Below are 16234 nucleotides of genomic sequence, written 5' to 3' on the forward strand. Positions count from 1 at the left end.
CAGTATTTTACCGGTGGATACAGAATTGCAAATTCTCATTCACACACTTGACTTTTCCAAGAGGGAAATTTTTCCACAACTAGTCGCTTTTCACATGCCTGCCTTTATTAGCCCCATTTATTCAGTAATATGCAGTAACAATTTTTATTTATTATTATTTTTTTTAAACAGAAAACATTTTTGTACTGAAAAAAAAAAAAAATTACATTCATAATGTTAACTCTCACATGAAGGGATTGGAATGTATGTATGTACAATATTTTAATGTCCGTTATGTAAGCATGCCTGCAATATTAATATACCGTAATTTCTCGTGAATAATGCGTAATTTCCCCCCCCTCCAAAAAAAATTGTCAAATGTCAATCGTGCGCATTATACATAGGTAGAGGGGCAAATGGAAAAAAACTTTTACATTTTATAAATGTATGCCGCCATCTAGTGGTTATGAAAAAGCGGTAGATGTTCATTCCAAAATGCCATCGCCACCTAGTGGTTATGAGAAAGGTGTACACTTTCATTCTAATATGCCACCGCCACCTCGTGGTTATAAAAAAGGTGTAGCCTACACTTTCATTCCAATATGACAAGGGTACATATGACTGCATATATGTACAGTTGTGCTCATAAATTTACATAACGTGGCAGAATTTGTGAAATATTTATTTATTTATTTAAAAAAAAACTATGACTGATGACTGAACAACAACCATCAATATTTTTTTAATGGTTATGTTTTGTTTAATGATAATGCTTTTTTGAAATGCTTGACCGTTTAATTTGAATTCCATTAATGTAAATGAAATGTGGTTGGCTTGGTCTTTCATGTTTTCTTGAAATAATTGTACCCATCTTATTCTGCCTGGGTAATCAAACATATGAGAACAACTGTGTGTTTTCTAATTTACTAAATAAAAGTAGGGCTGTGAATTTCTAAATAAGAGCATGTAAATTAAAAAAAATATAACGTATATAATATAGTGCTTAACTTCAGAATTATTCTTTAAAAAAACTAACAAAATACAGATAATACTACATTTTGATCATATGGGTAGAAGCAAAATCATGCATTGTAAAAATGCATTATACAACCCCAATTCCAATGAAGTTGGGATGTTGTGTTAAACAAATGAAAACAGAATACTGATTCATTTGCAAATCATGTTCAACCTATATTTAATTGAATAAACTACAAAGACAAGATATTTAATGTTCAAACTGATAAACTTAAATCATTAACTTAGAATTTTATGGCTGCAACACGTTCCAAAAAAGCTGGGACAGGTGGCAAAAACGACTGAGAAAGTTGAGGAATGCTCATCAAACACCTGCTTGGAACATCCCACAGGTGAACAGGCTAATTGGGAACAGGTGGGTGCCATGATGGAGTATAAAAGGAGCGTCCCTGAATTGCTCAGTCATTCACAAGCAAAGATGGGGCGACGTTCACCTCTTTGTGAACAAGTGCGTGAGAAAATAGTCGAACAGTTTAAGGAGAATGTTCCTCAACGTACAATTGCAAGGAATTTAGGGATTTCATCATCTACGGTCCATAATATCATCAAAAGCTTCAGAGAATCTGGAAATCAATGCATGTAAGCGGCAAGGCCGAAAACCAAGATTGAATCCCTGTGACCTTCGATCCCTCAGGCGGCACTGCATCAAAAACCGACATCAATGTAGAAAGGATATTACCACATGGGCTCAGGAACACTTCAGAAAGAGATGGACTGATGCAAAGTGGAAAAGTGTTCTGTGGTCCGACGAGTCCACATTTCAAATTTTCATTTTTCTGAGCCACTTCTCCTCACTAGGGTCGCGGGGGTGCTGGAGCCTATCCCAGCTATCATCGGGCAGGAGGCGGGGTACACCCTGAACTGCTTGCCAGCCAATCGCAGGGCACAAACAAACAAACAACCATTCACACCTACGTGCAATTTAGAGTATTCAATTAACCTACCATGCATGTTTTTGGGATGTGGGAGGAAACCGGAGTGCCCAGAGAAAACCCTCGCAGGCACGGGGAGAACATGCAAACTCCACACAGGCAGGGCCGGGGATTGAACCCCGCCCCTCAGAACTGTGAGGCTGACGCTCTAACCAGTCGGCCAACGTGCCGCCAAATTGTTTTTGGAAATTGTAGAGGGGCCAAAGAGGAAAATAATCATCTGGACTGTTATGGACGCAAAGTTCAAAAGCCAGCATCTGTGATGGTATGGCGCTGTGTTAGTGCCAATGGCATGGGTAACTTACACATCTGTGAAGGCCCCATTAATGCTGAAAGGTACATACAGGTTTTGGAGAAACATATGCTGCCATCCAAGCAACGTCTTTTTAATGGACGCCCCTGCTTATTTCAGCAAGACAATGCCAAACCACATTCTGCACGTCTTACAACAGCGTGGCTTCGTAGTAAAAGAGTGCGGGTACTAGACTGGCCTGCCTGCAGTCTAGACCTTTCTCCCATTGAAAATGTATGGTGCATTATGAAGCGTAAAATACGACAACGGAGACCCTGGACTGTTGAACAGCTGAAGCTGTACATCAATCAAGAATGGGAAGGAATTCCACCTACAAAGCTTCAACAATTTGTGTCCTCAGTTCCCAAACGTTAACTGAATGTTGTTAAAAGAAAAGGTGATGTAACAGTGGTAAACAAGACCCTGTCCCAGCTTTTTTGGAACATGTTGCAGCCATAAAATTCTAAGTTAATGATTATTTGCTAAAAATAATCAAGTTTATCAGTTTGAACATTAAATATCTTGTCTTTGTAGTGTATTCAATTAAATATAGGTTGAACATGATTTGCAAATCATTGTATTCTGTTTTTATTTATGGGTAGAATGGTTTTCCATAATTTTGAGGGTAACTTTGGGGGTGCGTATTATAAATGTGCAGTCAAATAACTATTTTTGGTGTGAAAAACAAATTGAGCTTGGTCATGTAAATTTCCCTCACGGCAAGAGGTATTAAGCATTTGTTACTAGTTTTATTGTGCCACATAAAAAGAGGGGAAAGTTTAATTCTGAGAACACTGCACCTCTCTGGAACAAATTAAGAGAGATAAGCGCTCTATACACATTTTCATTCTGCTGCACGAGGACAGAACAGGTCCTGCAGCAACTGTCCTTGGCTGACCTTTGCAAAAACTCAGTGATTTCTTTACAGGCTTGGGACAGAGAATGGGAATCACACAGTATAATTCAATTCAAAGGCGATAGTGATTGTATTCCCACTGAAAGCAAAAGAGGCCTCCCAATATAATTGTCCACACTCACCATCTGCAGGACATCAGTAGAAACAATCTGCATGCAGCACATGGCTGTCGCTAGGGCACAAACAATGGTGGAGATGACGTTAAGGGCACATACGCTGAACAGCAGCTCCTATAAGAGGGGGCAGAGGAGGAGATGATGAGAGAATCAAAAAGGAAGAAGGTATAACTAAAAGTAAGGAAATGGAACAGGATACTGTATCTGCGAAGGTGGCTAAAGATCAATAAGGACACTCATGTCAATGCAACACAATACATAATAGTGTACAGTTATTGCAAAGTGGTTGAGAGTTAGCAATGTAAAGCTATGCCAGATTTCCTGGAGAGTCAGTTCTTCCTTTTAACATAGAGAACTATTTATTGGCTGAAGATCACCTGAAACTTTGTGTTATAGAGCTTTTAAAAAGACCTCCATAAACTTTAACTCAAACCCTGACTACAATAACAGTGCAGGGTCAAATGTAATAGGTCTATTATATGGGAGAATTCAACTCATGAACAGACACCATCAAACTGTGAGTCAGACAATGCGCCCAACTGCGAGGAGACTCAGGAATACTCTCTTCTTCTTCTTCTCCTTTCGGCTTGTTCCGTTAGGGGTCGCCACAGCGTGTCATCCTTTTCCATGTAAGCCTATAACCTGCATCCTCCTCTCCAAGACCAACTGCCCTCATGTCTTCCCTAACTACATCCATCAACCTTCTATTTGGTCTTCCTCTAGCTCTCTTGACTGGCAGCTCCAGCCTCATCATCCTTCTACCAATATATTCACTCTCTCTCCTCTGGACGTGTCCAAACCATTGAAGTCCACGCTCTCTAACTTTGTCTCCAAAACATCTAACCTTGGCCGTTCCTTTGATGAGCTCATTTCTAATCCTATCCAACCTGCTCACTCCGAGAGAGAACCTCAACATCTTCATTTCCGCCACCTCCAGCTCTGCTTCCTGTTGTCTCTTCAGTGCCACTGTCTCTAATCCAAACATCATGGCTGGCCTCACCACTGTTTTATAAACTTTGCCCTTCATCCTAGTAGAGACTCTTCTGTCACATAACATACCTGACACTTTCCTCCACCCGTTCCAACCTGGTTGGACCTGTTTCTTCACTTCCTTACCACACTCACCATTGCTCTGGACTGTTGACTGTATTTAAAGTCCTCCACCCTCGCCATCTCTTCTCCCTGTAGCCTCACCCTTCCCCCTCCACCCTTCTCATTTATGCAAATATATTGATTCAACTCCTTTCCAGTGCATGTCTCCGCCTTTCTAACTGTTCCTCTACCAGCTCCCTGCTTTCACTGCAGATCACAATGTCATCTGCAAACATCATGGTCCACAGGGATTCCAGTCTAACCTCCTCTGTCAGCCTATCCATCACCACTGCAAACAGGAAGGGGCTCAGGGATGATCCCTGATGTAGTCCTACCTCCATCTTAAATTCCTCTGTCACACATCACCACTGTTCTGCTGCCCTCGTACATGTCCTGTACTATTCTAACATACTTCTCTGCCACTCCAGACTTCTGCATGCAGTACCACAGTTCCTCTCTGGGTAATCTGTCATAGGCTTCCGCTAGATCTACAAAGGGACAATGTAGCTCCTTCTGACATTCTCTGTACTTCTCCATCAACACCCTCAAGGCAAAGAATGGATCTGTGGTACTCTTTCTAGGCATGAAACCATAGTGTTGCTCGCAAATACTCACTTCTGTCCTGACTCTACCCTCCACTACTCTTTCCCATAACTTCACCGTGTGGCTCATCAAAATAATAGTTCCCACAGCTCTGCACATCATCCTTCTTCTTAAAAATGGGCACCAGCACACATTTCCTCCATTCCTCAGGCATTTTCTCACCCACTAGAATTCTGCTGATAAAGCTGGTCAAAAGCTCCACAGCCACCTCTCCTAGATGCTTCCATACCTCCACAGGTATGTCATCACGACCAACTGCCTTTCCATTTTTCATCCTCTTTTGTGCCTTTCTTACTTCCCCCTTACTAATCATTGCCACTTTCTGGTCCACCACACTTGCCTCTTCTTCTCTTCCTTCTCTCTCATTTTCCTCATTCATCAACTCCTCAAAGTAGTCTTTCCATCTGTCCAGCACATTACTGGCACCAGTCAACACATTTCCATCTCTATCCTTAATCAACCTAACCTGCTGCACATCCTTCCCATCGCTATCCCTCTGTCTGGCCAACCTGTATCGATCCTTTTTTCCTTCTTTAGTGTCCAACCTGGCATACACGTCATCATATGCCTCATGTTTGGCCTTTCCCACCTCTACCTTCGCCCTATGTCGCATCTCGATATATTCCTTTCTGCTCTCCTCAGTCCTCTCAGTGTCCCACTTCTTCTAAGCTAACCTCTTTATAAACCTTTAATAACTATATTATATGAATTAATTTCCTGGTGGGCAGCACAGAAACACCACCTGCATGGAAATTGGCTCTAGGAACAAAATTTGTCTTTGAGAGGTCTGATTACAGCGGAAGTTGACCAGCACCTCAAATTGAGTGAAAAAAAAATACTACTGCGTATGATTGGAATAAATGTACTATACCGATCTATAATCCATGACACATATTAAATACACATACACACAAGCCTGACAGTGTTCCTTTCAGTTCTCCCTGTCTTTTCCCTACCGAGTGGGACGGTGGAAGCTTGTATGGGTGTGAGCTCGGAGTGCGTAAAAATATTGATTCATCAATGCATTTCAATTATTTCCCTCGCAATTCAATATCAATTCAGCAAATCCTCTGAATGGATTCACCTCCTGGCCAGTGAGAGGTGCTTTGCTTGTAATTTGCGTTGTATGGATTTTGCTGCCCTGAGATTCTGCCGCTATGTGATCCTTCTCCACGTCTGCTCGTGATCGATACTACTGATTTCCTTTCTGATATGATACTGCAAATACAGTCCCTAAAATTAATTGAGTATCAAAAGTATCAACATTTAATTTAGAGGATTGAGCTGGTATCAGAGGCATCGACATTTCAAACACTGATGATCCTTCCCCATGCTGGTGACGCCACTCCAGCCGGCGTAATGGCGTCTCGTCACACCACTCCTCGGCATTCTTTTTGTTGAATATGTGTATATTTTCGCTTGGAAACGCCACTCTGTGTTGGGCAAAGCCTTATTACAGTCGTTAGGCCGGAACGCTAGGGGTGGGTGAAAACCAATTCCAAACCATGGTCACGAGCTGTGGGTCGTGACCGAAAGAACAAGATCCCGGATACAAGCAGCCAAAATGAGTTTGCTCCGCTGGGTGTCCAGGCTCAGAGTAGAGCCACTGCTCCTCCGCATTGAGAGAAGTCAGATGATGTGGCTCGGGCATCTGATTAGGATGCCGTCTGGACGCCTCCCTGGTGAGGTGTTCTGGGCATGTTCCACCGGGAGGAGACCCCGAGGATGACCCAGGGCACGCTGGAGAGACTACGTCTCCCGGCTGGCCTGAGAACGCCTCGGAGTCCCCCCCGGAATAGCTGGATGCAGTGGCTGGGGAGAGGTAAGTCTGGGCTTCCCTGCTGAAGCTACCTCGGATAAAATGGATGGATGGATGAATGGCTGGAACTTAACTCCATTATCTCCTTTGTCCACAATTATACAGTTTTAAAGTTGTGTAATGGTCCAACTAAAGTATTAATTGTAATTTTATGTATTGCATGTTTTGAAAGCAGCTACATTGTTACTAAAATCAACTTCTGCTCGTTTGTTAACCAATTTTTCCATTTTATATTCAAATCACACGTTTTTTTTTCTTCAACCCAACCCCTCCATGTATGCTGAAGTTAGTTATGCTACTATGACATTCATTTAAGTACATTTATGAAAAGAAGAAAAAAACAATACATGACAACACGTGCATGCCTGTTATGCTTCGCTTTTGTTAAAACGTTTCTGTTAAATATATTGTAGAAGTTATCATTTATTTGCTTAGCTTGCATTAGTATTATGGACCATTTTGAGAAAGGAACATGTCTCGCCTTCAAGAAGATGACTCAGCAGGAATCATCAGAGAGAAGGACGTGGCCGGGACGTGGCAGGTGTTGGTCCCATGTTTTCACCTTGAAACCCTACCCTTAGTGTGTTGTGTCTTGTAGCTTAGTACGTTATGTCTTGTAAACTTAGAAACCTCCCTATTTCAAATAAATACAGGCGCGACGGGAGAGATTGTTTCGAGCGTGTTGAGAGGCTGTAATCTGAACAATCTCCCATACGCCCTCCTCATGAGAAAAAGAAACCAGCGTCTTCATTCCTTTTGTGTCTATTTTTTATAATGTTGGGTAAGATAAATCCAACATTAAATTGGTCCTTCGAGCCGGATGTCAACACACCCGAGGATTCCAGTTGTGGAGCCGACTTCCAGTTAAGAGACCGTGGCCACGGCAAGTAAGACCCTTTACGGGACTGGTCTTCGTTCTCCTCAACTGGGATCTGAAGGTTGACGACAATCCACAGGATTGAAGACGACTGGTGAGTTAAATTTTAACATTTTTTTAGGAAAAAGGATTAAAGAGTGAGTGAATTGTGCGACGAAGAAGTCTGCGGCAGAATAAACCTTGTGTAATACTAGTCACTGGAAAGTAATAGAGGGACGGCGGAGTCCGACAAATTCCGTGGGGACGGCGGAGTCCTGTACGTACTTAAATTCCGTGTTTCTGTGTTTCCGTGTGTTTGTAAAAACGTTACTAATATCGTGTGAATGTGTAAAAGTATGAATGTATAAGACTGGATTGTAAGTGACAACTGGGTTTGGAAGCAGAGGCAAGAATCCTCCGCTCCGTGTGGGGTAGAAGCTTGAGGGTTACCAAAACTCAGACATTCATTGTCACCCGGTCATTTTGAATATAGTCAGTATTTAGGTCACTCTAGGTGCAAATAAACTGACTTCCAAATTCACAAAATGGGAAAAAATAACAGTAAAACGGATCCAAAAATACGCCTAACGTGTAAAGATTGGAAATATGTTCAACCCCTCCAAAACCCTTCCAAAATAAAACATTTAAACACGGAAATTAGTAGGGTGAAACAAAAAGATGACGAACTTTTTGAAGAATATAGGGTTAGAATGACCGCTTGTTTTAAAGCAAACAGCGGCTTGAATGAGGATGCCAATCCTCAAGGCCCTTATCAACAACAGTTAAAAAATGCTTTACATGCAAAAAAAACAAAAAACAAATATATATATATATATATATATATATATATATACATTTACTAGATTACCGCAAGGTTACTGTGAAAGTCCAACAATTTATTCACAATGACAACACGCATGTCTAAATTCACTCCCCCAGGAGGGAGCGACATGCAAAGATTCATTGGCCTTACTGCATCATCAAGCAGAAGAGGGACATAAAGTTAACAAAAATAAATTGCAATGGTGTAAAAGACAAGTCAAATATCTAGGCCATAATTTAAGTATAGGAGGAAGGACTATATTAGAAGACAGGAAAGCTATAGTCTTAAAAAATCCTAAACCACAGACAAAGGAACATATAATAATCATTTTTAGGTCTGACAAATTATTGTAGAGCATGGATTCCAAACTATGCAGAAATTGTTGCACCATTGTCAAAATTAATGTATGAAGACAACCTTAAAATGACATCACCTGTTTAATGGAATACAGAGGCAGAAAAGGCCTTCTGTGACATTAAACAACATTTGGTGTCCAGTGCTGCGCTAGGCCTTCCAAATTTTAATGATAAAACATTCATTCAAATGGTAGATTGTAAAAGCTATTACATGACCTCCGTACTTACACAACAATACGGTGATAAGCTAAGACCATGGGCTTATTTTTTGACTAAATTGGACAGCGTGAGTTTTCTCCGGGCACTGCGGTTTCCTCCCACATCCCAAAAACATGCATAAATTGGAGACTCTAAATTGCCCGTAGGTGTGTATGTGAGTGCGAATGGTTGTCTGTTTGTATGTGCCCTGCGATTGGCTGGCAACCAGTTCAGGGTGTACCCCGCCTCCTGCCCGACGACAGCTGGGATAGGCTCCACCACGCCCGCGACCCTAGTGAGGAGAAGCGGCTCAGAAAGTGGATGGATGGACAGTGTGACGTGTGCATTACCACATTGTGTCAGAGCAGTTGTGGCAGCCTTGACGGCAGTAGAGAGCAGTTCCGCAATTGTGTTATTTCATCCATTAACTCTTAAGGTCCCACATACAGTGTCTGCTCTCCTATTGCAAACGAATATGGCGTTTTTATCACCTGCAAGACATTTATCTTGCATGGCCATCTTGCTGTCACAACCACATTTGACTGTTGAGCGATGCACAACCTTAAATCCAGCCACACTAATACCATTACCTGATGAAGGCACGCAGCATGATTGTCAAGAATTGGCTGAACAAGCTGCTGAATTAGTAGCATTAACCGAGGCATGCAAACTAATGATAAATAAAGATGGTACAATCTATACTGATAGCCAATATGAGTATTCCACAACAAGAACGCAATTATTGGGAAAAACAAAGTGCAAAACTACAAAATGAAATTTACATTAGCACAGAAAAAAAAAAAAAAAATAACTATTCAAATGGGCTGCTATATTGAGCCATGCTGTGTCACATGTCTCAACCGGAGGGATGGTGGCACAGATAGATTGACACTTTACAGCCCTAAAAAATAGCAGAAAGAAACACGTGGGTTCATTTAACACACTGTAAGAGTCATTTCAGCTGAGTACTCAAATAGGGAAGGTGAGCAAAAGTCTGATAACGAAGCGGGAGCAGATGTGTAGATTCTGAAAACGCTTGCTGGTCAGTGAAGAAAAAAGACACCAACCCTTTTAGTGAGAACTCATAACCACGTTGGTTATGAGATTCGATAGGTTGTTACGTAGCAACTTTGGCTACTATGGTGTTGGTTTTGTTTATGTGTTACATGGGACGTCCCACCCTAAATGATACAACTAATTTTTTAGATAGAAAATCACCTACCAACTGGACCAATATGACGAACCCAATAATGGAACATTTTGAAACATTAACTCTTATCAAAAGGAGTACAGCTGATGATCAGGACTGTGGGCATGGCCTCCAAACGCAGCAAACCGGCGCCATAGGTGTTCCTCGTGGGGTTCCTAATCAATACAAATTAGCTGACCAAGTTGCAGGAGGATTTGAATACTTCATATGCTGTTGGTGTACGATTAATAAAAATGTTGATGGGATAAACGATATCCACTTCAATGTACAGAGATTAGGAAATTGGACTCAGAGTGGGTTGGAAGCTGTGCACGGGCAGCTCAAGGACGTTCCAAAACCGCATAGCTGTCGACATGCTCCTCGCAAGAGAGGGAGGTGTTTGCGGTATGTTTGGAGAACAAACAATACTGCTTCAGATGGCAGCTTGACCAGAGCCATCGATGGTCTACGGACCCTCAATCAACACTCCTTGTGGGACAGCTGGATGGACGTTTTTGGTAAATACAAAACCCTAATTTCACCAATATAATACCCCCACATGGAACCGTATGGAGCAGATTTATCCTTTATTGGAGGTTGATAATGATGACGATGATGATGATGTTGTTTTACCTGATTTGTTTCCTGATCCAGATGATTACGATGTTTAAACTACAACATTCATGTATGACAAGTTAACTCTGAGTGTAAATGTATTTGTTTCATAAAAATGATTCTACAGTTAAAACAAAACAAAATCGAAATGAAGTGACTGTAAAATGATATGAGAATTTGTGCAAATACATGATAAACAGGAGGGAAATGTGAAATATATTGTAGAAGTTATCATTTATTTGCTTAGCTTGCATTAGTATTATGGACCATTTTGAGAAAGGAACATGTCTCGCCTTCAAGAAGATGACTCAGCAGGAATCATCAGAGAGAAGGACGTGGCCGGGACGTGGCAGGTGTTGGTCCCATGTTTTCACCTTGAAACCCTACCCTTAGTGTGTTGTGTCTTGTAGCTTAGTACATTATGTCTTGTAAACTTAGAAACCTCCCTATTTCAAATAAATACAGGCGCGACGGGAGAGATTGTTTCGAGCGTGTTGAGAGGCTGTAATCTGAACAATCTCCCATACGCCCTCCTCATGAGAAAAAGAAACCAGCGTCTTCATTCCTTTTGTGTCTATTTTTTATAATGTTGGGTAAGATAAATCCAACAGTTTCATTGTCTTTTAAAATTATATAAAAGAAATGACTTGTTTAGTCAGCCATTGCTTGTTGCAGACAAACTTCATAGACACAGTAAAATATTTTGCAGATATAACTTGTGTCGCTCTCAATGTTTATTTCATAGAAAGCTACAGTATGTCAATACTACATCATGCATGCTCCAGTGCTACCAACGGAAAAGTTAGTGTAGAGCCCTGTGATTGATTTAAAATTTTATATATATTTTTTTGCTTTTTCATTTATGGATTTCTTTATTTAAATAGACTTTGTTATTGAAATATTTTAATATATTTTAAGTAAGTGGGCAAGCAAAATGTTGATTGGTAACACAAAGTGCACACATTCAGTACGACAGCAGTTATGTGACAGCTACATCTGCTCTAATATACAGTATGTCATTTACAGTATAGATATGGGAAAGTAAAATAATGACATACAGCGGCTGAAATAATTATTTAACACGTCACCATTTTTCTCACTAAAGACATTTCCAAAGGTATTATTGACATGAAATTTTCACCAGATGTTGGGAACAACCCAAGTAATTCATACATACAAAGAAAGTAGAATAAATAAGATCAGAAATTAAGCTGTGTGTAATAATGTGAAATGACACAGGGAAAAAATATTTAACTTCAAACTCAAATTATTGAAGGAAGGATGAATGGGCAAATGTAACGAGACATTCTTGACAAAAATCTGCTGCCATCTACGAGGATGACGAAAATGAAACAAGGGTGGACATTTCAGCAGGATAATGATCCAAAACATACTGCTAAGCAAACTCTCAATTGGTTTCAAAGAAAGAAAAAAAAACTGCTAGAATGGCCCAGCCAATCACCTGATTTGAATCCAATCAAAAATCTATGGAAAGAACTGCAACTCAAGGTCCATAAAAGAAGCCCACGGAACCTTCAAGATTTGTGTGGAGGAATGGGCCAAAGTCACACCAGAGCAATGCGTGCGACTACTTTCTCCATACAGGAGGCGTCTTGAACATGCCATTGCAAACAAAGGCTTTTGTACAAAGTATTAGGTAAATACCAGTTGGCGTGTTCAATACTTTTTCCCTGTGTCATTTCACATTATTACACACAACTTAATTTATAATCTTATTTGTCATACTTTCTTTGTATGTATGGATTTCTTAGGTTGTTCCCAACATCTGGTGAAATTTTCATGTCAATAGCACCTTTGGAAATATATTTAGTGAGAAAAATGGTGACGTGTTAAATACTTATTTCAGCCGCTGTATATTTTGCTTGGACAAGAAATCCAGAAAGTGTTAAGCAGATGCTGTACTTAACCACCCGACGAAGCCCTGTCCCAAGCCAATCCAGGTCGAGATTTTCACAGTAAGGTTTCAAATCTGCCCTTGAACGGGAACACACAAATCCCACTGATGAATTACATCCCCACTCCCAGCTGAAATTATTCAATAAAGTCGTCAGTGGTCAGTGTTCTCTACACCAATTTGACCAAACTCTACATGAGGGGATAAGCACCAGCGGAAGAATATGTCAGTTACCAAGAGATCATTAGTAGCAGGAGCAGAATAGCAGTCAGGAGTAATGGCCGAAGACTCAGGGGACCAGGACATGACAGCTTCAGATTCGACATAAGTCAATACCTCTGACTACTTTCGCTCTTAATAAAGGTTTATTGCCCTAATTCCAATATCTCTTTAATGAGGAATGATCACTCTGACAAATGTGTTTGATCTTTCCTCTTTCCATAAGCTTGCTTCATCCTGAGAAGTCTTTTATTTGGTTATCAATGTTTTATAATCAATCAGGGACATGAAATGAAGGGATATGAATACCGTTATCCAATAAAGGCACAGTGGCCCATGTTGTATATCATTCTTGCAGACTCTACAGTCAAGATAATCTTCCAAGATCATGCACTTGCAGCCAAGCCAGACGAGTTATGTCCTACATACTAAGAGGTTTGTCACTTGGGGAAAGAAAAATGTTGTTGCCATTCTTCACTTATTCCCTAATTAATGTGTGACTGGTGAAACTAGAAAAATTACACGTTACCACGTGAAATGTGTTGCACAACAACAGTTCAGACATTAACTGATTTGATACCTTTTCAAAGAAAATGATTTTGCAAGATTAGAGGCCATAACAGTATTTAAAGGAATGAGCATCTACCAAATGTACTATTGTGACAACCGTGTCCCAACAACCCAAAAAGAATCCATGTTCTGCCAGTGAGCAATTACTGCAGGATAAACATGGCTGTACCAATAAACTTTCAGGAGGTTTGCAGTGGAAAAATACATTAGAATTTTGAAAGCATGATGATTCATCATTTTCTTTTGGTAAACAGCTCTACATGAAGGTTAACAATGCATCACTGGACCTCCGAACACACCTTGAGACGTAAGCGTATGGTATTGCAGTCTCTCAGTGGGTTAAGTTTCAGCGTCTCTCCAAGGTTGTTGCAACTTGAACTCTCTTGTTGTAACTCACAGCAAACACACACTCCATCGCTGTCAAACTTGAGCTGGGGCAGAGGAGGAGAAAATGGAAATTCACTGATATACACGCATCAGAAGTGTTGGCGGGCTACCCATATTGGGGGTGTTAAATCTTACAAGCAAATGTAGTAAAAAAGAAAATGCTACTGTTGTACATGGGAAGGGCAATTACAAAAGAATACAAGTGTGTAACAAATGAGACACTGAGAAATATGAGGAGCTACCCAGGGAGGAGGGATTGCAGTTTAGCACAGCTCTGCAACGTGAAAACAGAACGTGAACCTAACAAGTATGGGTTATTTAATTTGGGGAAAGGAGATGGGATCCATTTATATTTCAGTCGGGATGTGGGGAGGATCTCGGGGGATCCACATAAAGAAGTAAACAGAAGTCCACATAATTAGGAAGAAAAGCAGCCTCTACTGTGGAAGTTAAGCATTGTGGTTTGGTGCGATATGCAAATCTTCAATTTCCATTCACAAAAGTACTGAAGGGTACAGTACCACTTTTTGATACCATGCTGTAAGGTGCATCGACGACAAGGTTGATAGGTCGCAGAATTATTATGAAATTTTAACAGTGTGAATGGAAAGAAAACAGAAGTTAGTTTTCTGATAACAGAAACAGCTACATGGCAAAAACAAATAAAAAATGCTAGTTGCTCTCCTTTATTTACTGTTTCGACAATATGTCACATCAGCAATGTCACACTATTAACATACTTTATGTGAGACATATAACACCATCTTTCCTACACACTGCACAATGGAAAAGTTAGATCAACGTTCATTTTTTCCTACCTGTATCATTTGTGTGGTGAACTGAGACATACTGTTTGTTGGAAATGTGGATTTGGTGGTTTGGGTGCTGGTTGACTCACTAACTGGCATCTTCAATTATGAACAACACTCTATTACATTTGTATTTTAAAATGTACCTTGTTTTGAGTGAAATTATTATCCAGTCTATCTTGTCAAGAAGCAAAGGTAAAAGTATACACATTATGTGTCTGGTACAGAAGACTGACAACAGGTAGGACCAAAATGGCTTCCCACATGAATTTCACAACTTACTAATGGAAACCATTCATCCTGTTAAAATACTACAACAAGAAAAGTAGCTCTCTCGATAGCACTGCTGTAACCTTTGCTACTGTGACACTATACAGGAGGGGCCAATAATTGTCACATTAAATGATATGCCTTATTGCAAGGTTGCTCATATGGTCTTACCAGCTGACATTCTTCCAGTGAGTTGACTAGCTGAGCATTCTGGCAGGAGAGGATAGAGCCTGCCAGGTTGAGCATCACACAAACTGCTGACAACAACATGAAGAATGTGATCTGCAACAGACAGGAGGAGGAAAGAGGGAAAAACAGAGAAAGGAAAGATCATGTCATCTGCTATTGGTCAGGGAGACACTGAGACTATCTCCTGCACCTGGCATTAAATCCTTGCACACTTTAAACTGATCACCACAGAGGAAATTTGCACTGATGTTTAATGAAATCAATAATATTTGGAATTGTACTCATGTGAATCCAATAGAAGCGCCATTGCTCAACAGATTCAAACTTGATTAAAGAAGATAATGTACAATTTTGCAGCCTGAACATTTGCAGTATAGTCCCGAACCAACCCTGTTCAAAGCCCCTGAGAGATTATTATTAATATATTGTTGTTCATTCGGTTACAGTTCTCCATTAAGCACTCTTTGACTCAGATAAATAATTTCTCCATTTTTCCCCCACCAATTGCTTAGTAAACAGTGTTTTGACAAATGTAGATTGTGACCCAAACTGAATTTGTTAATTTGTCATTGAAGAGAAGCATCAGCCTGTATCAAGCGTGCATGCACACACACACACACACACACACGTGCACACAGATACAATTTCTTAACACACACTGATCGAGCTGACTGTCGAGCTGTCTGGTGCAGTCTTGTTGACTTTCATTACGATCGCTCCGTTGGCCTCTCTTCCCAAAGGGCAAAAGGCTTTTTTTTAATTATTATTTCCATGGTGATAGCCCTGTGGATACAAATTCTATTGATAGAAATACAGCTGTAATTCAGGTAATTCAAATTAAAGGTCAACTCGGGAAGGAGCAGAGGTGGGTAGAGTAGCTAAATATTGTACTCAAGAGTACTGTTGCATTAGAAGAATGACTCAAGGAAAAAGCAGTCATCCAAATATTTTCTAGAGTAAGAGTAAGAAAGTACTCCATGAAAAAACTACTCAAGTAAAGAGTAATTTGTAACTTCAGATTTTTTAAAATTTATTATTATTATTATGGTGGCAC

The 16234-nt window shown here is 40.3% G+C and overlaps 1 protein-coding gene across 3 annotated transcripts in view; it reads right to left on the bottom strand.

Moving 5' to 3' along the window:
- The window catches only part of fam189a1 (family with sequence similarity 189 member A1), a 127354-nt gene that overhangs the window by 18890 nt on the left and 92230 nt on the right, over nucleotides 1-16234 (bottom strand). For all 3 annotated transcript variants that reach the window (XM_061759162.1, XM_061759159.1, XM_061759158.1), the window contains 3 exons: nucleotides 15163-15273; nucleotides 13825-13956; nucleotides 3277-3384 (listed from right to left, as the gene is read on the bottom strand). In XM_061759162.1, coding sequence (XP_061615146.1) covers nucleotides 3277-3384; nucleotides 13825-13956; nucleotides 15163-15273 — 351 coding nt within the window. The remainder of the gene's footprint in view (nucleotides 1-3276; nucleotides 3385-13824; nucleotides 13957-15162; nucleotides 15274-16234) is intronic.

Source organism: Phyllopteryx taeniolatus, chromosome 2 (genome assembly GCF_024500385.1).
Source record: "Phyllopteryx taeniolatus isolate TA_2022b chromosome 2, UOR_Ptae_1.2, whole genome shotgun sequence".
Classification (NCBI taxonomy): Eukaryota; Metazoa; Chordata; class Actinopteri; order Syngnathiformes; family Syngnathidae; genus Phyllopteryx; species Phyllopteryx taeniolatus.